At 45.0% G+C, this 24,921-nt stretch overlaps 1 protein-coding gene across 9 annotated transcripts in view; it reads left to right on the plus strand.

Moving 5' to 3' along the window:
- LOC128766897 (rho guanine nucleotide exchange factor 9) overlaps window positions 1-24,921 on the plus strand; it is a 51,284-nt gene that overhangs the window by 24,723 nt on the left and 1,640 nt on the right. For 5 of the 9 annotated variants that reach the window (XM_053878439.1, XM_053878442.1, XM_053878445.1 and 2 more), the window contains 10 exons: window positions 5,178-5,357; window positions 7,226-7,315; window positions 8,025-8,225; window positions 9,108-9,287; window positions 9,359-9,591; window positions 12,082-12,211; window positions 14,106-14,237; window positions 16,281-16,524; window positions 17,051-17,119; window positions 20,877-24,921. The exon at window positions 20,877-24,921 is cut by the window's right edge and continues 1,640 nt beyond it. In XM_053878439.1, the coding sequence (XP_053734414.1) occupies window positions 5,178-5,357; window positions 7,226-7,315; window positions 8,025-8,225; window positions 9,108-9,287; window positions 9,359-9,591; window positions 12,082-12,211; window positions 14,106-14,237; window positions 16,281-16,524; window positions 17,051-17,119; window positions 20,877-21,052 (1,635 nt within the window). In that variant the 3' untranslated portion in view covers window positions 21,053-24,921. Of the gene's footprint in view, window positions 1-38; window positions 1,374-5,177; window positions 5,358-7,225; window positions 7,316-8,024; window positions 8,226-9,107; window positions 9,288-9,358; window positions 9,592-12,081; window positions 12,212-14,105; window positions 14,238-16,280; window positions 16,525-17,050; window positions 17,143-20,876 lie in introns of those variants that run through there. The other 4 variants (XM_053878440.1, XM_053878447.1, XM_053878444.1 and 1 more) reach the window with 3 other exon arrangements.

Consider the following 24,921-nt stretch of genomic DNA (forward strand, 5'->3'; position numbering starts at 1 on the left):
TTGTTGATGGTGGTTTGTGCAGAAACAGGTCTGTCACAGTGGAGGTCCACATCCCCGCATATAAACACCCCCAACCGATCTCTCTCCCTCTCCCCCCCATGTTGTATTTGTGGATGCTGCGCATGGATTCGTCTTATTCTGTCATTGTTCGATCTGATTTACAGAGATTAGATTCAGCTGGGTGGCCCTTCTTTCTAAATTCTAGTCTGCTGCGTCAGGACATGTTTTTCCACTGTGATCCACTTCAACCACAACATGGCAGCTGGTAGAAGCACTCTCTCCTCTAGTGCGATCGGCAAACTAGGCTGCATAAACTGCTCCTGCGTGAGGATTGTATACCGCCGCTGGAACCAGAGAGGGGAAAAAAAGGAGGGCCTCTTTTCAGGTTTCCCCTATTTTAGACCGAGCTCCCATTTCCTAGCAACACTTGACCAAATATATTTCTTTAATGGCACGTCAAGTGAAAAGTCTTGTCGGGTTTAAATAAAAGCCCCCTTTCCTTTCACTCCCTCACGCGGCGCTTCAGTATAATCTAATAAGGGATTGGAGGCAGGTGTCATGAATGTTGAATGAAAGTCAGAAATAGATAAGCTAAAAGCCCGTCCCAGAGCTGTCCGTGACATTTCTATTAAAAGGGATAGAAGGCTGCTCAGGGTTTCGCATCATATTGTGTGCTCTCTGGCTCTAAGTGCTGTGTGCTTCCTGTGTGTCTGCTTGAGTGGTAAACGTTGTACGGTGAGGAATTTTGGGCCGTCATGTGTTATGAACTTAGATAACTCCATCACATGCCCCTGCATGTGGTCCAGTGTTTTCCAAGCCCTGGACCTCGCTGGAGTGTAAACACAGCACCGTGATGTTGTAGTCTGCTGCGGCTCAGCTGGCGAGTGGAGATAAGGCTGGGGCACTGGCACATGTGTTCACATGATGAGGTACAAATAAGTCGGTGAGATAGTCCGCCTGTTATCAGTCAGTCCGCTTTGAATCGGACTCCGGCGCGCTCCCACATTTGTAATCCCTCCAGGGCAGGTGCCTGCTAATGGAGTTCAGTTAAATGCAGTGCGAGTGAGAGACAACAGCCTGTGACGATGTGTGTGTATATTTCTCACCGCTTTTCGGCAGGCCGTCTTTGATTGGCTCCCAGACTTGGGGGTATAAGTGTATTACATAACCGGGTTGGCAGACACAGGGAGGACGGACTGCGAGACTCACTCAGTGCGTCGGAAACGAGAGAAGCCTCCTTTTCTGGAATACGGCACCTTGTCACACAGCTGTGGAAGGACCACCACCTGCACTGCTTTTGGATTTATTTATCATGGTCGTATGAGCCAGACTTCTCCATGCATACGCTGTCTAACTTCCATGCAACAAACATGGTAAGGGGTGACTTACGGCGCGTGTGTGTGTGTGTGTGCGTGTGAGATCGGGGATGCTGGTGCTTTGGTGCAGCTGTGCTACGGATAGAGGAGGACGTTGGAATGCAGCGGAGATGTCAGTGCAGTGAATGCAGATGTGCTGTGCTGCAATGATGTACAGATAACACCTTGGTGGTGTAACTTCCTCCACTTGTGTGGTTTATAGTCAGTGAGCTTTGTCACATGAGGTTGATTCCTCTGCATTCATTTGCATTGACCCAAATAGAGATTTTGCGGTTATAGGCGCCCGTCTCACTCCCTGGTCTTTCATGTTGTAACTGCACTGATCGCATCAGTTTTATGAAAGCAGGAGGCGCTGATGAACGACAAGACAATTCTCCACTGGTGCATGTACAGCAGTGGTGGGAATCGCAAAGATTGATTATGTAAGGCTTTTAATTTATTCAGACATTTGAGGGAAAAGCGATGTATCGGAGAGGGCAGCGCTGATCTCATTGGGGAGATGGAGGGATGGAGGAACATTGGCTGTGAATAGATCAATATCGCTGCCTCGTTCTCTCTGTCTGTAGCCCATATTACAGCAGATTGATGGGCATGCTGGCGAGATTGTGCTGGGAGTGAATGGGCTTGAAAATGGGAGTGAGTGCCGGAGGGGTGTGGGTGGGATTAGGCCGGTCAGACGCTAAACTCACTGAGCAAGATAGCAGACTGACCCCTCAGCCAAAGCCTCGTCCGTGGCATCTTCTCGTCTGCTAGCTAGCCGCTCCGTAGCTTTGGTGTCCTGATATGGTTGGACTCTTCCTCAATCGACAATCTTTAATCTTCTGGAGCAGCATTCATCGGCGCTGTTTCCATGGCAGCGTGACACATGTTTTTGCAGTAATCCTGCTCTCTTGTAGCGAAGGGCTTTGAGTTATACGTCTGAGCTGTTGTAGCTCCTGCTCTGGGAGGCAGAATCAACCCACCTGAAACCAGCTTTGACCCCTGGAACACATTTCCCCTCTGTGTTCTTTCAAAAATAGCTCCCTGGGAAATTCAAGTTTTCATACCCATCTCACAATTATTCTCAGTGCTAAGATGCTGAAATGTCCTTGCCTCATCCCATCTTCTTGTCAATACCGTTGAAGCATCATCATCTGTCACCATGACAACGGCCGTTCTCTCCCCTCCAGGCATGGACCTTCCTCTCTGTGTTCACTGGGCTCGGCTGATTGGCTTATATTCCCTGTGGCTGCCTCTGTAGGCCGTCAGGGATGCAGGGGTGGCACCCGGCTTTAAGGGCTAGTATATCTGCAGAGCTGGAATCCTCACCAGGCGCTGGGACACGCATGCACCGACTCTTAATGAAGTGATCAAGTGGCTTCGTCAGCATAGAAAGGCATGATGAGGGGAATTTCAAATTGTTTACTCAAGTCTTTATTCAATAGGAGAGTTAATGAAGCAACTGACCTTAAACCTTGAAATCACATGCGCAGGTTAATGCAGGAAATACTCTATATTAAGAAGACCTTGTTGTTTTTGAAGAGTCAGGTGAAACATGAACACTAAATGTTTCTTCAATAATGATTGTCTATTTTGCTTCCATCTATTCAGTCATTTCCCTTCATAGTTACAGGACCGACAACACTATGCAAAAGTAGTTGAAAATGAACCTTTTTTGATCATAAGAACGAGGCCTTTTGAAGTTAATGTTGAATAGAGCTGTTTTAGATCGCGTGGCTATTAGGCAGGTCCCAAGTCTTTTCAGTTGTCAAATGAAATTTCAAAACAGATATCACTATTCCCTTGACTCCCTTTTGCTTGCCTGTTTAAACTTCAGTGCACCGACTTGCTTTTTTGTTTGACTCAAATTACATCTCAATTGTCCGATCACTATGCCTTTGTGGTTGTTTTCTTTTTGTCTTCATACTAATGTCATCCACTTGTACATGAGTTTTGCCACAATAGATCTGCAACAATGTTAAATTTCAAATCATATTCGACTTGCTTCTATTTTACTTTATTCTCCAGGCATTTTATTTTCATCTGATTTTTAACCAGTGTGGGACAAAGTAAAGGACATCTAAACTATTTTACCTTCCGTCTTTGTACTGTTTGTTTATGCTAGGTGCCGTTCAATGAAAAAGAAAATCATATGTTCAGGACATTTTAATCCAATGAACCTTTTCATGCGTCAGTTTAAAAACGTGAGTTGCATTCTGTTATTATTATTATTATTATTAGTTTTGTTTTTTTTCCCGCCAAGTGTTCATGTTGGCGATGCAGTCACTCACGAATGACCAAATCTTGACCTCATCTAACTAATCTACTAAAGACTAAAGACTAACTCAAGACTACTGTCTATTTTCCATGAACATAAGATGGATAACTATCAGATTGTGGTATCTGTTACTCATCAGTGTTCACAGATGAATCTGCTTTTGTGCTCTCAGTTAGGAATAGTGTGTCTTTTTCACTTTTTGTAAACACTGTATTAGTGTGCATCAGAACAAAATGTCTTGAATGTTTTACAGTCGTTCATCTCATTCTTCATTTTCTGCCTCGTTTCTGGCTTTTTGCTCCTTTATTTCTAGACTTGATTCAAGTTATTTTAGGATTTTCTTCTTCTTTTTTAGTGATTGAGGTTGCAGCAAGGCTGGCTGATGTCACTTGAACAGAATTATTTTTTTATTTCATATTGACAAGATGGTTTTTTGCAGTGTAGGTGGCATCACTGTGTTATATGTGTGTACATGTGAGCTCTGTATGAGCACTGTCGGCTGTGAGTTTTGTTGAGAAATGCCCAAAGGAGGAGATGGATTGAACTCTTTTGACTCTTAAAATAAATAGCTTAATTTCATATGTCCTCTGTGGCGTGCCTCCCAGTGTGTGATTACTCTTTACCTGGAGCCAAAGCAGCTGCTGTCAGGGTTGGTTAGAACTAGCTGCCCATAGCCCAGGGGAGTGGACGCATGGTTAGTCCTGGAGTGGAGAGCACTGTTGAACACCGCTTTGGGGGGAACAATTGGAACACGCAGTTGGGGCTTGCAGCAGCCGCACACAGGTAGAAAGAGTGTGTGTGTGTGTGTGTGTGTGTGTGTGTGTACGAGCATTTGTTGGTGCACATAACACTGCCCTCAAGGCGAGGGTCCTCAGTTTGATGGATTGCAGTGCCGCTCGGTAGATGGATGATGTCAGATCAGGTCCTGCTAAGGAACATTGTCTACCTCCTGTTGTCCTCTAATGAGAACAACATGCAGCTTTTCTTCACATGCTCTGAGAAAATACCTTCAAACAGTGCGCCGAGGTTTCGACCCCCATGACGGCGCACGCAAGTGTACAATTTAGGCACTTATTTTCAGTCACATAATGTCCACGATGCAACAGACAATATTTGATGAGTCATGCTTCCTTGTCTTGTCAAAGCCTGTGCTGCCGATCAAACAACACACAGAAGTGACGGATTGAAGGGAAGGAGATGATCGTGTTTGCTCCTGTGCATTTATATGACCTTAACACATGTCATTATTCTAATGTCATAATGGGCCAATTACTGTCCTCGTAGGGGAGACTGGTGCTTTGCTTCTAAACACTGTGTTTCCCACTAATGGGTCAGTCTTTTTTGTCTGGTTGGATTAGTGTTGTGCTGTGCTTCTTTGTGTCTCCCCAAACTGTAAACATGAATGTCAACAGTTTAGCTATGAAAGGGCTTCCCGAGGTACAAAACAATATTTCAGATCGATCATTTACAGTGATGTTGTTTCTGTCCACGCCTTTTGTGTCAGCAGTTTTCACATTGTTCCTCTACTGCTCCAAACTTTCCAGTTGATAAGTGGAGGTTCAATCGTCAACGCTGAGGCGGTATGGGACCATGTGACCATGGCGGACCGGGAGTTGGCATTTAAGGCCGGTGACGTCATCAAGGTGCTGGATGCCTCGAACAAGGACTGGTGGTGGGGCCAGATTGACGAGGAGGAAGGATGGTTCCCTGCCAGCTTTGTGCGGGTGAGTACCTCACAGACACACAGGTAAACAGGCACAGAAGGCAGAGGTAGACATATGCGCGGGGGCACAATTAAAACTGCCAACATGGCCGCTCCACACTGGGTCTTTAATTATGTTGTAATAATAGTCAAACTCCTGATAATACTACTAATTTGGGAGGACACAGGAGAGGGAAAAGTGCTAGATCAGAGCGTCGGAGACGTGCAAAGATGCTGATGTTGGCATTTAGAGCTCCAACTCTACCCCCCAGTTCACACTTTGATCCGCACCAGATTCACTTTATAATATCAGACGCAGCTGACCTCAACAAACCATGGGGCTAAACTCTTCGTCTCACCACCACGATCCAAGTGTTCGCCAGTGAGCAGTTGGAGCCTCCGTTGCATCTCAATGGGCTCAAACCCACTTCGGGTGGTCTGAGAAGGAGGTCTCAGTTCAAACCTCAGTCAAGGTTTTGAATGACCACCGGGGGACGGATGAAAGGGACAATGCCATGCAAACTATATTTGGACAGCTGACAGATATCTCTGTTTGTTTGTCTGTGTCAATGTCAGTTGTTCGTTTTTGGCTGTGTGGAAAAATCCTTTGACTCAAGTTATTTGATTAAAAAATACTGCTGGTGCTAGTAGAGGGGGGTCTGTGACATAGTCTGAAAGACCTCTTTTGAACCTGGGTGACATGTGACAGCTGTGTGTTGTGATTTTGGTTGAAGTGTCTCTTTTGCATGGCATAATTTCTGATATGCAACAGTGAACGTTCCTTTTTAAAACTTACCAAAATAGACTGTAATTCTGCTTAACCCTGAAATACAGCAGTCTGGTTTGATGTTGACTCAGTTTCGGTAAGGTCTCTGTGTCATGTTCTTCTTAAGGAAGGAGAATCTTAGCAGTGTTTCCTCTTGATTATAGATTGTGACAAGAAAACTTTAGCACAGTTAATATTGGATACTGGAATGGTTCAACATCACATCGCCTTAGCAAGACCGTGTAATATACTGCCTGCCAAAAAGAATTACCCAAACCAACCAACCAAAAGAGTAAGAAAACACGTCATACTGGCTTCAGTTGCTGCACACAGTTGCTGTGGTGTCGTTTCGTTAGGCTTTATTTATGACTGATGACGGGAGAATCCCACCTTCTCCAGCGCATCCCAAAGATTCTCACGGAGTAACTCTCTGGCCTGTACGGCAGCATGCCATCAGTGAAAGTGATGCCTGCTCTATACCCACTCTTTTGTAGTTTGAGCCCGATGACTCCTGGCAGTGTCGTCTTGGAATATGTCCATACCATCGTAAAAGAAAAAAACAGGTCAGGGATCTCCCCAGGATTTTATCTTAGCATAGGGTGTCTGTAACTCACTGAGGCAGGACCACTGGACAATATGGGTCCGCAGGTTCCGTCACCATTACGAGTCACAGGTCCGAATTGACAAAAATAAGGATAGAAAACATGTCTGCCAGGACAAGCTTTTGGTTTAGTCTGCATTGGGATTGAATTCCCTTAAGGTACCTGACGTAGCTGTACCCAGCAGGAGGCCCATACTTTGATTTGTTCAACCTGGGTGGTGCCTCTTTTGGGACTGGGCAGCAAGACTGGGATTATCGTAGCGATAACCTGTGTAACCTGTGATACTCGCCATTTCAAATGAGCAGTTTTTGTCCGACGACAGAAAGTCTATTTATTACCCGGATGTTACGGTGGTCAATGTTATTCCACGACCCCCCGCCCTAACCCTTGCCATGGCCATTCCCACTTCCCTACCCTTCCATCTTCACTCCTGAGAGGGCAGGGCAGACAGGCTGACAGACTGTCGAGCTAAAAAAAAAACAAGTACAGTATCTCTCTGTTGTGTCATTCTCTCTCTCTAAGGTGGAAGCCCACCCTCCTCAACCCCAAACAAAACAGGTTTTCTATATCAACCCTATAGCAACTCCACGGTTCCAAAACACCACGTCAAAGGTGCGTTTCCCAGCTTCATCCACACCATCCAGCCTGACCGCCCACCCGCTCCCGTCTTCCCACGCGTACCCCCGACATTGTCAAACATTTCCACGTCGTTGCCACATCATCCTAAGCAGGTTGATAAAAAGACAGACGCCACGAGTCAAAAGTAAAGGAAACCTCTTTTTCTCAGAACAAATGTTAGACTCTTTTGTGTCTATCTTTGATCATTTTTAAGTTAACAATAGACGACACACACTCGTTTGTTTACTACTCTATTTACTGTTGACTCTTCTCAGTCTTAAGGCTGCGCTGTTGATTCTCGTCTGCAGTCAGTGCTCCACCACCCGTCACTCTGCTTGTGTGTGGCGATACATTACTCATCCTGTGTTTGGCATTCTACCCGTCGGTTCTTTGGTGTTCTCTTGGCTAACTGTGTGTCATCAGGTGTTCGCTTCCGGGCGTCTGAAACCACTCTCACTGGCCCCTGTTAGTGAGCAAGTCTGTGTGTGTGTGTGTGGGGGGGGGGGATTCTGAAAGAAAAGATTCACAAAGTTCATGCATGTACGTGTTCAGAGGAGGTCATTTTGAGTCACTCACTGTGTGACGTCGTGCACATTCTCTGGGCATTCCTGGAAGTACCCCGGAGTGTGAATGTGATTTTTCAATGCTGAATTTCTTATCCAAGCACGCGTGTGTGTATTTGTGTGACTGTTTTTGTCCTCAGTTGTGGGTGAATCAGGAAGACGGGGGCGCCGAGCCGGTGGAGGGGACCAGCGAGGTGCAGAACGGCCACCTGGATCCGACCAACGACTGCTTGTGCCTGGGATCGCCCCTCCAGAACCGCGACCAGATGAGAGCCAACGTCATCAATGAGATCATGAGCACAGAGAGACACTACATTAAACACCTCAAGGACATCTGCGAGGTAAGAGAAAACAGCTGCGCAAACAAAAATGTTCTCTGGACGCTTTAATGCCCAGAGACATCAGGTAAAGGTAAACAAACGAGAAGAAGAGGTGCTAGATTCTAACTCCAGTGTCTGGTGCAACGTCTTAACACTCCCACGTTCCCGCTTGATAATTCTTCAATATTGTTGTCTAACAACTGTTTTGGCTGATGTTTGCTTGATATATTCATAGTAGTTTGCTGAATCCGGGTGTGTCTGCCGAAGTTTTTCCATTTTATTTCTGACAGTGGGAAGTTGAGAGTTTGGATGATTCTTAAAACAATCCTCAGTCAGAAACACCAATAACTTTGGCAGCATCAGTATTTCTGATGCAGTTTGGTAAAAAGCCAGAAGAACTTGAGACAATGTCACAGAGTCCACAAGTCCCTTCATACATCTCTGTGAAGTTTGTTATTTAACTCACGTAACGTGGTAATTGACCGACAAATTGGAGTGTTTCGATAACGCCTTATGTTCTCCCGTCAAGCTACAGTTAGTGCTGGCATTTTCAGCCAGATTAATTCCAAATTAGGTGGTCTTGGCAGCTCAAGTGGGGGGCATGCATAAAAGACAGTGGCCAAGAGCCGGATGAAAGTAAAACTAAACAGCCCGGCCCACTTATGACGAGCGAGCAAGTAGCTTAGAGTAGCCAGCCTTCCATATAGCTGAGGGGCTGGAGATGATGCACCCTTCAGTTGTAGTGGGAATCTTGACAAAGAATCTAGAAACTTTGCTGGAAGCTTTGTCTAATCGTTTGATATGTTTAGATGACAAATGCAAAATATTTGAAAAATACGCTTGTTTAGACGAACAATTGAATTCAATTCAATGAAGAAGCATCGTAACTGGCTTTGGTTGCAGGGATACCTGCGCCAGTGCAGGAAACGCGTGGACATGTTCAACGACGACCAGCTCAAAGTCATCTTTGGGAACATTGAGGACATTTACCGCTTTCAGATGGGCTTCGTCAGAGACCTGGAGAAACAGTACAACACAGAGGAACCCCACCTCTCTGAGATAGGACCCTGCTTTTTAGAACATGTAAGTTGGATTTCCATTACATGCATTCAATCTACAGAGGACCACGGCTGACCTCTCCATTTGTCCAACAGCAAGATGGGTTCTGGATTTACTCAGAATACTGTAACAACCATTTGGACGCCTGCATGGAGCTAAGCAAGCTGATGCGGGACGGCAGATACCAGCACTTCTTTGAGGCGTGTCGACTTCTCCAGCAAATGATTGATATTGCCATAGACGGCTTCTTGCTCACACCTGTCCAGAAAATCTGCAAATATCCTCTTCAGCTGGCCGAGCTTCTCAAATACACTGCACAGGAGCACAGGTAACTGCAGACGGACCTTCAGTTGCTTCATTGTTGCCATGCTTTATGAGTCTGCTGGTCATGAGCTTAGTCATGTGTGACGTAGAACAGAAGCCGTTTGGCTGAAAAATCCAGTTGTGGTTTGTCCCCTTTTAATTGAGGTGTTTTTGTGTTTGTATTTTGGAGCTGTGCATTTTCTTTACATCTTTACAAATCGGTTCTTTTCATAGAATCCTCAAGTACATCGCCATTCATTATCCACTCACATGAAGGTGGATTTTTATGGGAGAATAAGCCCTTTCTTCTTTTTGAATGGTTAAGGTGGAGACAATGTCACTCAAAATGTTAGCTTCCACTGGATCTGTCATTGGTAAATATCTCAGGAGTAGCTGAAGTCTCACCTTGAAACCGTTATTAGATTAGCTTGTTGCTTAGCTCTGACTGTTGAAATCCTCGTGTAACTGAACTGGAGAGTACTGCTGCGGTAGGTTCTGATCTGAATCCTCCTGGTGTGACAGGGTGGCAGCAAGTTCATTAGAGTCGCAGTGCTTCTGGAAGCAGGCCACTTTCATTGGAACATGTTGACTTTGTGGACTGTAATATACATTAGTCACCAAGCAATTGGCTTCATTTGTTGATACTTTTGCCGTCTGAAAACATAAAGTGTGTAGCACGCACTAAATCAACACGCCTAAGTGACCTGCAACCCACAGGTCAACTGCAACGGCACTGTGATGAGGAGCATCAAAAGCTTGGGAGCATGTCACCCTCAACCAGTCAAAGACGTGGATGATATGGTCAATTTGCAAACTGTACCTTGTTTTTCATGGTGGTACGTCAGCGATTCTGCAGTGGAGGCATGTTGGACAGGAGGTGGATTGTATAGAAAATAGCTGCACAGAACCTTCGACAGGAGATGAGCGCCAAACACGCACATGCCAATGAAATGATGACTGAGTTTGTGCAAATGCTAATAAGTGCGTTGTTTGAACAACAAATATTAATATACTGATTTAATGACGCCACTGCTGGGTTTCGGAAGCTAAAACTCCGACAGTGTAAGTAGAGGAGCTGGCCAATCCCTGTCTCTAGCATGTGACGTCAGCAGACTTCACATGGGTATTTTGGTTCCAACAGACTGTGAAATTCTGGGCATTTATTCACACATTAATATTTGTCAAAGAGTCTGCATCAAACTAACCACCAGTGTTTCTGCGGTGGGTTGGCACAGTCCACATACGTACTGCACGCTCCTCGTGCTTAATCATCCGATGAGACGATGGTTTAGACCCGTGAGCGTGGACCAACAATAAGCTTACGTTGTTATTACCTCTTACTTTTGACTACAAATCGACAGTTGAAACACCCCCACCCCGAAGTAGAGCTAGAATCAACCCATCTCACAATGCATCATTCCTTCACTTGTGAATGGCCCCTAACCTCTCCAAGTGGGTTAGGATCGCCATACCATGTTCTCTGACCAGGAGTCGCTGGTCCGTAATCTCTAGCAGTGAACTATCCGGTGGTTTAAGTTGTCTTCTGGAGCGAGCCAGCCATCATCTTCTGCCAAAAGCAGAATGAGATCCTGAGGCTAAACCAAAGGTCTGGCTGAAAGAACTAACATCCATAAAAGTCTGAACCCAATGAGGACTAGGACCGGTGTCCTAATTGGAAACCAGTCTGTCTTTTCAGGCATTGGCATGGGACTAGAGTACTCCATACCTTTTATGACCGGGATCCCTTCTTCTCCATGCACTGAAGCGGTTGGGTGTACCCCAGTGAACCTTCGTAGCTCCTAGTTAGGGTGAAGAGCATTTGAATCTGAGCTCCCTCCCTGGGAGTGTGGTTGTTGAAGCACACACTTGTGTGTTGCCTCATTTGCAGGTAGTCCTGAGTTTCACAGAAACCCACCGCTCAATGTAAATATTTGCTGAAGAACTCTGGTGAACAGCTGCATGCCGGAGCGTCCAGATGTACAAAAGCATGCGTGTAAGCCCGAGGAAACATGGTGTAAGTGATTCAGTGTGGCTCAGCCAGCTTCAGGTCATTCACAAAGCGCACGCCTCAGCCAGAGAGAGACATGTGCCAGTCTTTCCAGCAAACACTGCCAGATCGCAGTGTTCGACTCTTCCCAGCCACTGAGGATCTGCCAGATATAGGCATCCTCTGTCTTTCTCCTTCCTGCACTCTCTGTCTGAGGCTCACTGACACGCACACATACATTATCTTCTAACGGGAGGATTGGATCCATAGCACATCTAAGCCAAAGAAATAAATCCTGCTCAGTTTGCACTGACACCGGGTTAGCCATGGAGAAAAAAAGTGGCTGATCAGAATGAAATGCGGGCCTGTTATTTTGACAGCGCTCCAGCAGACTTACTGCTCTGTCTTGGGTTTATAACTCCAAATTCTTAATAGGCTTCGCCATGACTTTTATTAAGAGCACCCAGAGCAATAACTTTACACTTTTAATACCTCCGGAGTCATTATGTGTGAACTGTGTTGATGCAGCGACTATCGATACGTGGCAGCAGCCCTGGCGGTCATGCGAAACGTAACCCAGCAAATCAACGAGAGGAAGCGGAGGTTGGAAAACATCGACAAGATCGCCCAGTGGCAAGCTTCCGTTCTGGACTGGGAGGTGAGCTGTGTCTTTTGTTGTTGCCACTCTACCAGATAATGAATGAAGCTCAGTCACTCATTTCATCTACCTACTTTCTGTTTATAAAAAAAAGAAAAATGCAGAAAGTGATGGGTCGATGAGGCTTCATGAACCAGGACTGCAGGCTTGATGAAACAGTGTCCTGAAAGATGGTGCTCTTGGTTTAGATGTGAGGTTTCACTGAATCGGTTTATCAGGTGGTGCCATCTGGTGGCCTCTGAAAATCAGGACACTGTTTCATGAAACCTCATCAACGGTTCAATACAGTGTCATGAAATCGCATTGACCCGTCACTAAATGAAAACATTGTTGCAACCGCTTTCCCAATAGGTCCACATTACACACCGAGACTGTTGGGAATAATTGCTTGAAAATGTCCATGATGTTTTTTCTCAAAATATCATGGACATATGATATAAACAATACATATGAAGAAATGTAATATAGTGTCTTGCTCATGTGCTCATTTCTTTTTAAGGAGCTTCAAATATAATTCTGTTAATTTCAGTGTATGAAAAGAAATGGATCATCCATATATGAGGTGAAGATAAAGTGGAGTGGAGTAAGAATGTTTAGCAAACATGAAACACTTTCCAAATGTTTCTTGGCGTCACACTTGTTTACTAAAGGTTGTCCTTGTGTTGGCTCTAGTATTGTCAGTTCTGTGTTTTATTGAGTACATTTAAGAAACATTTGCATTATATGGTCAAAACATGACAGTTGAAAGTCCCTGTTCCAGACAAACCACATTTTTTCACACTCACGGACAACATTTCCTCCTGTGTGCTTTGTTCCAATGTTTGTCATGTGTCATGTTTGTTGACTATAAAGTCACAAACGCCTGGGAAAGATGAACCTGAGCTGGAGGAAAGCTAAGTCAGCTGTCTTTGACACCAGGCTGTTACAATTCCGAGGGGTCCTCATCAAATACTTATGTGGCGTTGTCAATCCTAAAGGCTGAAGACATTCATGAGAAGAGGTCCGATATGAGGGAAATGTAAATGACAAAAATGATTTCTACAAATACAATGTGTGATCACACATTTATGCAAGTATATAATTTAGTATTTTATACTTTTCATTTTGACATTCCCATTATAAATTATTCATATGTTTTATTTTTTAAATTGTACCAAAAAATACCTGTGTAATTGAGCAAGGCACATTATTACAAAATACGCTTATTATTATTTTATTTTGTTATTATTGTATTTATTTCAGTTGATCAAATAATCATAAAATGAATCGGTGAAAATAAAGGAAAAAAGCAAATTGTGAAGTTACACCTAAAAGATCTTAAAGTTATATTTAGAATTGAATTAGTGTTGGCTCATAAGAAGTGGACGTTTTTTGACCATATGTTTCATGTTGAAACATGTGTTGAAACAACTGTCATTGTGATCTTCAAAAAACACACGAATACACCACCAACAACATTTTCATCCCACCATCAAAATTTCCTGAAAGTTCCCTTTTCAAGAGCTTTTGCTAACACACAGTTTTATGCGGCCATTACGTCTTTGGTGGCGGTACTGTTCCCAAATTATGTTTTATTGAATTATGTTTTGAAGATGGAACGACCCTTTGGCACGCCTTTCCTATCGTAGCTTCATGTGTTCTTTATCATATCAAGGGTTCATTTCCCTGGGGTGCCACATTAGCAAAGCTAACCAGGCTGCCAGGGTCAGAGGTCAAGGGCCCTCCAATGAGGATGAACCTTGTCGTAAACCACATGATCGTTCCAATTGAATAGATTGAATTTCTGATGAAATCCTGGGCCTCTTTGCTTCATCTGTAGCTTGGATGGATGTTGGTCAACATGGAAGCAGAGGGAACACCGTTTGGCTGACCGTGTGTTTGCATGTGTCTGTAGGGGGATGACATCTTGGACCGAAGCTCAGAGCTGATCTACACCGGGGAGTTGTCGTGGATTTATCAGCCGTACGGCCGCAGCCAGCAGCGAGTCTTCTTCCTCTTTGATCACCAGCTGGTCCTCTGTAAGAAGGTATCCCAGCTCCTTGTTGACGCTTGTCTTCCCTTTTGTTTGCCGATCAAAACACGCTGATGAAACAAAATGTACTCTTCATCTGTACAGTGGAAAGTTGTGTATCACTGGCTTTTGACAGCGATGCCTGAAGACGCTCTCTCAGAAATCTCTCTCAGGAGCTGCAAACGTGTTACATAATACTGTGGGAGATACACGATGAGACTGAAACGCTCAGCACCTTTCACAAAATGGAGCTGTGGTACTTTGGGCTTTAATGCGGCACTGCTGAGCTCTCCTGTCAGATGGATGTTCACGCTCGGCCGGACCCAACAATACATGCTCGCCCAGACACGGACGCAAATGCAGACAGACACATCGACACCATCATGCGCAGAGACAACAACCCGGCAGGCAAAAGAAACAGACATTCAATATCTTCTTTCTCATCAGTTGTTATCGGCTTTCTTTACGCTGCCTCTGATCAAACCTTCATGCTTCATTTCGGGTATTTCTCCCTGCGTCCCCGCGTATGTGCTGGCAGGCCTGGGGGCGCTCCACGTAGCATCCTCTCCCCCCTTCCCTGTTTCTTATCAGGATGCTGCGTTATCTCCTCCCGCTCATTAGACCAGATTCTATTCTTCGCGACCCGCGTGACCTCGCAGTGAGACGGGATGTTATTTGCTCTTGAGGCAGCCAGTGCACTAAGATTAGTTGAGGTGAACATGAAGGTAATGAATGTTACGTCGGATGAGGTTATTTATGGCGAATGTACTGGACTGGAGCAGTAATTCACCTTGAACTTTGGAGAGACGTCCATCACCTTGTTAAGCAAAGGCGTCTTCATGACAAGCATTAAGACACGTACTGAGGGTTACAGCACCGTGACACACCTGATGGGTTGTTAGGATGGTGTTTTCACAGTTTTTAAAAGTATGAGGTTAGTGATGACAGTTGTGAGTTCCAGTGCAAGCGAGGGTTTCCTCCGAGCACTCTGGTTTCCTCCCACAACACTGGTCTCAGTAGCTCAATGAAACCTCACATCATTTATAGGACACTGTTTGATCAACCCTGCGGTACTGCTTCTTGATCCCTCATCTAGCCATCACTAGTCACACGGTGGTGGCTTCTCCGCGTCACAAGCAAGAAATATCGGACCGGCTATGTCACATCAAATGCTGAAGTTAAATAGCCTGAACTCTAGCGACGCCTCTGAAGGAGCTGATGGAGACAACGGCACCCAAATCGTTTTTGTTTTTCTTATATTTCCACTGTAGATAAGGAGCTGCCATGTTGACTTTCTGCTAGATTTTGACCCACCCAGCAAATTGACCTACTTTTGGAACCGGACTTGAGAGGCAGAGGGAGCAACAAGTGCCGCCTAGTGGCCTTTGGTGTGGCTCAGTTTTGGTCTTGACTCAGTCTTGCTTTGGTGGTCTCAACTGTTAACGTGAGAAGGCACGTTCGAAGAGTCTCCTCTTGGCGCTCCGGTTTCCTCCCATTGTTTAAGTGGGAGCCTTAAGTTTTTAGTGGCTGTAAAACTGATGTCTCAGACAAACTCCGGACTTGAACAAAGTTCTGATGTGCTGATTAACAAAGTTGGATTCTGCTCTTCATCAGTGAAAAACGCATATTTTAGATCTGCATCTTTAATTACTGCAAGCTTTTCTTCTGTCTGGTCCAAATCAGATATTCGAAACACGTCGGCCTCTGCTTGTTTGCAAAGCAGTCCATGTCAGACGTGTATTTTTACGGCAGGGTTTTGACTTATGATGTGATTGTCGCAGCTATGTAAAAAAGAAGTCTCGTCTCAATGTGCCGTGGTCTTGAAAATTGTTGTTGTGGATATAAATTGTCGCTGCCAATGATAAATTAGTAGCGAAGAGCAGATCGGCTGAGAAATGTTGGCATACTGAAATGTGCAAAGCAGGGTGTTAGGAGGTCCAGGCAGCAGATGGAAAGGCTTGCATAAGAACCAGTCTCGGGATATCAAGGGATTGTGGCTTGTCAACACCTCTCAGGATCACTCACACAAAATGAAACATTCCGTCTCTCCCTCACCAGGATCTGATTCGCCGGGACATCCTGTACTATAAGGGCCGCATCGACATGGACCGCTACGAGGTGCGGGACGCTATCGATGGCCGTGACGATGACTTCAACGTGAGCGTGAAGAACGCCTTCAAACTGTGCAACAAAGACAGCGAGGAAATTCACATTTTCTTGGCCAAGAAGCCGGAAGAGAAGATCCGCTGGCTCAGGGCTTTTCAGGAGGAGAGGAAGATGGTGCAGGAGGACGAGAAAATCGGTTAGTCACACACGCCGCGCCGCCCTGTTTGGAAACATCGCTTCCATTCACAACGAGTGGGTGACACAAACTGAGGTTTTGCTGTGTATTCTTCGTAGTGTTTACTTGTGGATTCCATCTGCTGAATGATGCTTTACACTGACTATTTTGAACTTGACAGTTATATAACGCTCACATGTCCTCTGTGAATATTCCCAAATTAAGAAAGAGGTTTGTGCCCTGGCGGCTTTGAGTAAGTGAGCCATCAATTCATAATCAGTCAGCGGATCGGAGCCTTCAAGGAAAGGCCACATCAACGTTCCAGCATTACCGTCGTTCAAATACAGCTGCTAATGCTTCACCCTCAGGAGGGGGCTGAAGGCCATGTGTATTCAAGATTCCTCTTGTTTTGCAGACGCCATTTCGCTTGATGGCTTTATAACAGCTTTCACATTAAGGTTCGGTGTACAAAATTAAATAAAGATTTGTGCATTTAGCCTCATGTGTAAGAGTTGTAAGCGTCCCGGGAATCCCTGTCTGTGTGCAGGTTTCGAGATCTCCGAGTACCAGAAGCGGCAGGCGGCCATGACGGTGAGAAAGGTGACTAAACAGAAAGGTGAGGCAACAAGACGATATCAGGTGATTTCCCTTTTTTCTTTTCTTTGCTGGTCTGCTCTGTCTTCTCATCGCTGTTTACTCTTCCTTTGAGCCACTGTTTTTCTTTTCTTTTGACAATCACGCGCACACACCTTGTTTATTAACGAGTCTGTGCACTGTCGCTTTATGTTTCTTTGAACCACGATATCAGTGCAGTATTTCCTTTTGGCTTTACTGTTCCTGTTCGTCTGCTCGTAGGCTGGAAGCACCAGATCTGTGTAGCCAAGCAGCTGTTAAGCATCAATGAAAAGACAGAGGGCTGTTTGCATGAGCTGTGAAGTGAACGGACGACACCAGCGTTCTGGACATGTGGCTCCAGTGTCACGCCTGCCAAAAACCCATTTAACACCTCACCTATTTTCACTCCTCAGTCTACTGAGCTGCGCTACCTGGCTCGTGCTTCTCCCATCAGGGGCCACCTCGGGATACCGTTAAGATTTCATGAGAAAAAAGCCTGAACAAACGTCCTCATCTTTATCATAGAACGCGCCAACATTTGGCTAAGACCGCCGCGAGGCTAACTGTGAGTCTGACAAAAGAGCCGCTGGTGGAGAATCACAGGAAGGAGGAAACAATAGAAAGTATATTTAGCAACAGAGACCCTTTCTATAATTGCAGCGCCTGTTCTTGTCGCGTTTAAATACATCAATAGATTTCTAACTGCCAACATCGCTATAGGATTTTCCTTATTCTACTGGTTTGGTTTTATCTCTTTTTTTTGTAGCACCTAAATCTAATCTAATCACAAGTAACTTCTGCTTCCAAAAGGTACATTTATTTATTTACCAACCGTGATTTTTCTCTTATGAATATTATTTTTTCTCTCATCCACTATTTTCTTTCATGCACAAAAATGTTCTCAAACTTACGTTTTAGTCTTTTTAATTATGTTATTATTACGATTATTTCAATAATTTTTATACAATTGGTTTCATAAATAACTCAAATTCATTGGCAGCTATTTAACACTTCATTTAGTTTAATTTTGTTTCTTTCTCTTCTTTTTTTTATCCAGCATGTCATGAATTACATTTCCACAGTAGTCAGGTTTCCATCTGAATATTTCAACGTTTATTTAGTGAAAATATGCAAGACATAATGCGAGTTCATGCCCGTTTTGATTTGTTGTCATCCTTCCATTATTGAGATTAGAGTGCGCCACGAGATGACATCATCAGAAAGCATGTCCCAGCCACAAAACAAACTACCCACTCGGCAGACAGTCAACAACTGATCACGAATGGATTCCTGATTTCCATTTCACAGTTTGTGTTCTGAAGCAACGCCACAACGTATACGTGGTATCCGGGTCCAGGAAAACCTGTTGCCATAGCAAAAAGTCTGGATTTCCTTCTATCGATAGCAAGACAAAACCGTCTCCTCCAAGCGTAAAAAACTTTTTTGCAAATTGTTGGCCTTTTACCAAATTTCTACTGTTTCCATTAATGTGTATTTTTGCTGTTGGTAAAACAGGTGAATGTAACCCGATTAGTCTTTTATTTATGGTTTTAATCTCATATTGTTCTCTCCGAAAATTGTACAACTTTGGTATCAATTTTGATCGTTATAGTGCAATGCGGTATTTTGATTTCGTTATTCCAATATTATCCTTTGAGGTGGTCCACGTTGCTCAGGCTTTTGTTTCATTGACCTTTCCAACACAATTCCATTCACCGAGCGAATAACAAAGTAGCTCAATAAAAGCCGTCTTTAAGAGGTAGATTTTCCGAAGCCAAACTCATCATGCGTTCGGGCCATGTGACGTTAGCGCTAGTGTCGTCTTTGGAAGTGTGAAGAATATCTGTTTGTGCATTCATCATTCCGGGTGTTGCTATTGTGTCACTATTAAGCATGAGCATCCGTTAATCTGTGTGAATTAACCAATGACAGTGCTGGATTGTTCTCCCTGGCGATCGGACCGCTGTCAGGCGTAAATGTGTGTTTCTAAGTGCTGTGTGTGTACATGGCTGGCACAAGGTGAAGTACTCTCTTGAATTTCAGATTCATTTATAGATTTCATCTTGAGAAAGAGGGCCATGTTGTATGGACATGGTTTGAAAATGATTAAGGTATATGCACTGGAGTTCTCCTCCGAGCTAGCACAATAAGATGCCATGGCAACTGCTCAGCAGCATTGGGAGGTGTTGTGATTCACGCCGGCCGGCATTGGAGCATGCAGTCACTGTCCAATCTGTTGACACGCATCATCTCCACTCCTCAAGACACAAACAGGTTCCACTGACACACATGGATTCGACTCCTCGAACAGTGTTTGACAAACACTGTTCCTCATCCAAGATGCCATGGCAACTTTTGACTCCTCCATCTCCAAATCTATAACGACCGTAGTTGTGATGCTTGTAGTTAAATGACATCGTAGACTGTAGCTGAACGCATATTAACAGCTTTTTTGTCGTCTCTATTTTTGGCCGCTCTTCTGTTCTCAAGTGTCAACTGTGCTATTCAAACAAACACACTGTCAGCAAACACGGAAGAACAATGTCTGTTTGTCCAAATGTCTGGATTCATCATCGCGGCCGACGTGATCGGTTCTCTTGTTTGTCTGCGACAAGGTTTGATTGAATAGCATCTTTAGTTTCTCTGTGCCGTCGCAGCAGCCGAACTCCACCCCCTGACAACTTCAGCCATCATCACATGATCACACGTGCCATACCTCAGGTTCAGTACGCAGGAATGGTTACAAGTAGGACTGCGCAATATCGGGAGCGTGTGTGAGTTAAGGCTCGTCCGAGATGTTCCATTCTCTCATTTGATTTATCTACGACAGTGGCTTCATCTACTGTAGTTTCTAGTCGACACTAAACTCGTTGGTACTTTGTATGCACTGAAATCTACCTGACTGGTGTTTGCTTAAAAACACGCTAGCACTTTAATCAGGAGCATTGTTAGCTGCAACTGCGAATCTGTTGAAAAGTGTTCTATTCTTTGCTTTTATTATTAATGGGTGAGGTTATGAAGGCGTCCCTGTGGATGATGATGTTTTCTGATGATGTGGTTTGTAGTGAGGCATGACAGAATACACATGTACGAATGGGAGGGTTTGGTTAGGGTTGAACATTCAGAGTGAAGGACAGAGATCAAGAGAGGTGAAGGAGAGCGTGCAGGCAGGGTGGAACAGGCGATCTCATCTTGTCATGTGAGGGAAGGGAAGTCACTGCCAGAACGTGTAGTTCGACATACTCAGGAGGCGGAGTCTGAGACGAGCGAGAAATGAGAAGGGACAAGAACAGGTTGTCGACAAAGTGAGGGAGAAGGTTTGGACACGTGGTGAGGAGAGGAAGACGTTCAGGCAATAGGTTGGTCGAGAAAGGACAGGTCATGGTCGACGACTTGCCACGGTGAACCCTGAGGGGAGTGGATGAATGTTAGCATTAGCATCAGAGATTTAGCAAGGTTGCCACCTAACCTCAAATCAATGAACTCCAGCTAGGATGAGCAGCACAAGCATGTTGTGTTTGCGCAAATGCTACATGACAGCGGCCACGTTTATATCTACCTGGCGATATATTGTGCAGCCCTACCCTCAGTTTGTTTACATGCTTGTTTGTGTGGACGCATGTGTCGATGTTGTGTTGTTTGACATGTTTTTCGGCCCCAAACTGACTTGTCTCCTTTCTGCTGCCTGCTGTCTCTCTCTCTCTCCCTCCTGCATTGCTTTTTCTCCTCTGCTGGCTCTTCTGCACCTGCTTTCCCAGGTGTAAACAGGTGCACGCCCCCCTCATACCCGCCCCCACAGGACCCCCTCAGCGCGGGCCAGTATGAGGTCACGGAGGACATGGCACAAGGAGAAGTTTTTGAATTCAATCAATCCAAAAGAGGCCAGGCTCCTTTCTGGCAGAATTTTAGTAGATTAGCTCCATTTAAGAAATAGAGACGCAGACTCTTGTGAAGGACCTGCTATTTTTCTTAGAAGCACTAAACACTGGATGGTCGCGTACCAGAAGGAAAGACTGGAACAGACTTGAAAGGACCAATGGTGAAAGTATACGTACCTGAAAGCAGAAAGAGGACTGAAGACTTGGATGAGCTTTGGAAGCGTTGTTATTCATATATGTTAGTAATGTTATGTTTCTGAACCACCCCCCACCCAAGGATTCTGCAACACTCATCTGAAGTCATCTGAATGTTCTGGAGCTTTTCTCGGACTGTCGTGCGCACTGTTCCTGAAGCCGGGTCGTTCCTCGTACGTGTGTGTGTGTGTGTGTGTGTGTGTGAGTCTGAGATCTGGCTGTGCTGCTATGTGAGACTGCTGTGTGCATTCTTCTGAATGTGAGATTAAAGTAACGACCGGTCGAGGCACATGAAGGACCTGTTCCTGAAAGGCACTACTACTCCGAGTACCTGCGTCACCCGCATCCACTCTCTGTGGCTCATGGAGGCTGCGCCTCATCATGTCTGACGTCCTCAGTGTCTCCTCCACCCACTCCGCTATATCTCTCTACCCACCTGCTCATCCTCTCTGACTCACAGGAAGAGCACCGTTCCTTTGGAAGCCTGCCATCGGCCATGATAGGACGGGTCAGAGTCCAAATCGATACCTGGAACATCAGTACAGTATTTACATCCTCTCACCCAGCGCTTTTGACAGGGTATTCATCCCCCATCACTCTGAAGGCTGTGGTCGCTGGGATTTAGGTGACGGAGCTGGGAGTGGGAGATTTACAGCCTTGTTTTGGAACCTGGTCCAGATTAAGTGCCAGTCCGCATGTACACGGCGTAATCACGTTTGCACAAGATTCAGAAGTACTTTTCCCTATACGATGGCAAATCTGAAAAGCTGAAACAAAGACGGCCGGACTCACCGCGTTTCCTGCCGGAGCTTGCTGCACAGCGTGAAATCAAGGAGGGGTTCAAATCCAGAAGCCTTGAATCCGAGCTTTTTTAAGGCGTCCAGGAAGAAGGTGCAAGATATTCTGTATTATAAACGGAAGGGTTTGTCCTTCAACAGAAATTTCAGATCTTTTCATCTTTGCAATTCATTTGAGATTCAAAATGGTAAGTCCAGTTGTAGCCAACTGTCTTTGCCACCCACCAAGTTCCTGCTTTTATTTGATTGTCGTTGGCATCTGAGCTTCTTAAACCTCTGAGGGTTGTGTTCTTTGAGTTAAAACCGGGTCCTCCCCAGGAACCCCCCTTACATGCTGTGTTATCATCTCAAACTTGCAAACCCAGACCTATGTGCAAACAAATGACGCAGATGGCACAGCACCACGCTGTACGTCCTGAATAGTCCACCTTAACAAATGTCATTGCGATCGAGCAAAACTGCCGAAAACCCTCGGCTGCTAAAGAGCTGGGGGAAACCCTTTTGAAACATACCCTAGAGAAGGTCAGGGCTATCAAAAGCATGGCAGCACCAACATAGGAAGGACGTTCAAGGAGACCCAGAGCATCTTTTATTGGTAAGAAGTCTTTCTTCTGACGACGATGTCGCCTCAGCTGATTCCTGGCGTACATGCAGACTGGGCCTTGGGTTGTGGCAGACCGCACCTTTCACTCCGGAGACCGAACCAGAGGACTGGCAGCTTACCTGGTGTTTGTCGTGTGTCCTCAATGATGACTCTGTTCCCGTGCTGGCTCTTCATTCGACCGTCCACTGGACTGAAAATAGCTGGCGCTGGAAATAAACCCACTTTACATAAGCACTGTGACGGCGACGGTGACGTCAATGTGAGCACAAATGTAACACGACCCCTTGTTAGCGCGGCGCGGGAGTGGTCTGCTGGTATTTATAGAACCTGTTAGACACGGCGGTCGAATGCGGTCAGGAGGCGGAACGGCGATTTTATCTGTGACATCCTCCTTCAATTGATTTTTGCGTCTTTGGAATAAGAAATTGGCCGTGGTTTCAGAGGTTGGCACTCGGCCCCGTCACGTCGTCCTGGCACTTAGCTCGACGGCTTTAAGTAAGTTAGAGGGAGCCGCAGCCTGATCAGATTGATTCATTACATCAACAGTGTCCCTGAAGCTGCTGCGGGAGAGGTCCTGTCGCCCCCACTGTAACCGGACCCTCGTGATGGAGGGGAGCGGCCAGAAGGAGCGCTTTTGTTCATGTCTCACCGAGGGCATTCCGATATTCCAACTGGTGTAGGGGCCGGTTTAGTGACGTGGATCTTCAGATTTGGAGTCACCTTGACACCAAAAGAGCTCCATCACTCTGCTGGATGTTTAGGGGGAAAAACCAGGAGGCTGATTCATGGTTCTTCCCTTCAACTATGGGCGCATGCTTGGGGCAAATTTTAGGGCGCCCAGCCGTCGGTCAGAGCATCTCTTACTCCAGAAGAAGAGACTCCCTTTGAAGGTTTTTGAGAATCGCCAAGCCTGTTGGAGAACCTTGGATCTGAGACGCTCCTACACATTCCAAACATCAACAAGTGTCCGGAGACACTTTCCTATAGTGTGTGGTCACTGCTGATCTATAGCTACGCACAGTGCAGCGGTTAGTTGTGCTGGTAGTTTGCAACCTGCTGTAAACACGACGGGAGTTAGTCGGTCGTTCCAGGTCATCCCACCACGACAACCTCAGGTCTAGTCCCCCACGCTCTCACCGCCAACCCTGACACATGCAGGCCAAGCCCCTCGGAGCAGAGAGACGCCATCTTAACCAGTGCCTTCCAGCATTCCACTCGGGAGTCTCTCGTCACTTTTCAGATTCCAGTCAGCCATGTCCCCCCCCCCCCACCACCACCACCACCACAGGTGTGGGACGCCCGACCTGTCCCTCACCGGCTCAGTCATGGTGGGACTTCTTCGCTCCACTGCGCATGACATCCACCCAGGCAGGAAGGGAGGTCGGCCTCCACACGACTGGTTTTTTGTTTGGTCTGATTTCACTGCGACTGAGGAAAAGGTGTGTGTTACTGGAGGATTTTAGTGAATCCATCAGCACTTTGAACCACAAATAGGTTGATTTTCGAGCAGTAAAATGTCGGTTTATCAGGTCATCATCTGATTTTAACAAACCAGGGACTTCTGCAAGGAACTGGTGACATTATGTACTTCAGCTGAAAAACTTGAGAATGGAGAAGTAGATAAGAGAAAGAAAGAAAACAGTTTTAAGGAAATACAGTAACTTAATAACAATAATGCCACAATGTCAGAAAAAAAAGGGTTTTTTTATGTTGAGTTTAAAGGGAGATTTCACAAATTAAAACTAAGCCGTCGTTTAAGAAGTCGATTCACGATTCAATAAGTTTATGTATATTATTTTTATAATTGAAAGTCTTATTGGTGGAAATATCCACGTAGTCTGAGGAAAATGTATTCAATATATTTCAAAAGATATTGACTTTCTGGTGTTTAAAAGTTGATGTGAGGTTGAAAAAAAACTGGAAAGGATCAAGACAAAAATAAAAAAATAATAAAGAGCAGATACTTGAGAAATACAATTTAGAATGGAAGAAAAATGCATTTCTATAGTTTTTCCACACAGCGGAAGATTTACATTAAAATTAAATTACAATAAAGTGATTAAAGAGTAAAGGGATTTGGAAAGAAATGTTAAAAAATTTAGTTTAGTGTCAGGGTTGAGAAAAGTTTGAATTAAAATAATGTATACATTTGTATAGGAAAGATATAAAGTGACAGTATTTCTTTAAAATGTATTGAGGAAAGGTGAAGGAAAGCTACAGTTGCGGATGTCAACAAGTTGTTTTTTCTTTTTTTTTAACCGCAAAAATAACATATATTTTTGTCACTCCAAATGAAATGTTTGAATTTCACAATCAAACCCCAGTCGTG

This window comes from Synchiropus splendidus, chromosome 11 (assembly GCF_027744825.2).
Source record: "Synchiropus splendidus isolate RoL2022-P1 chromosome 11, RoL_Sspl_1.0, whole genome shotgun sequence".
NCBI lineage: Eukaryota > Metazoa > Chordata > Actinopteri > Syngnathiformes > Callionymidae > Synchiropus > Synchiropus splendidus.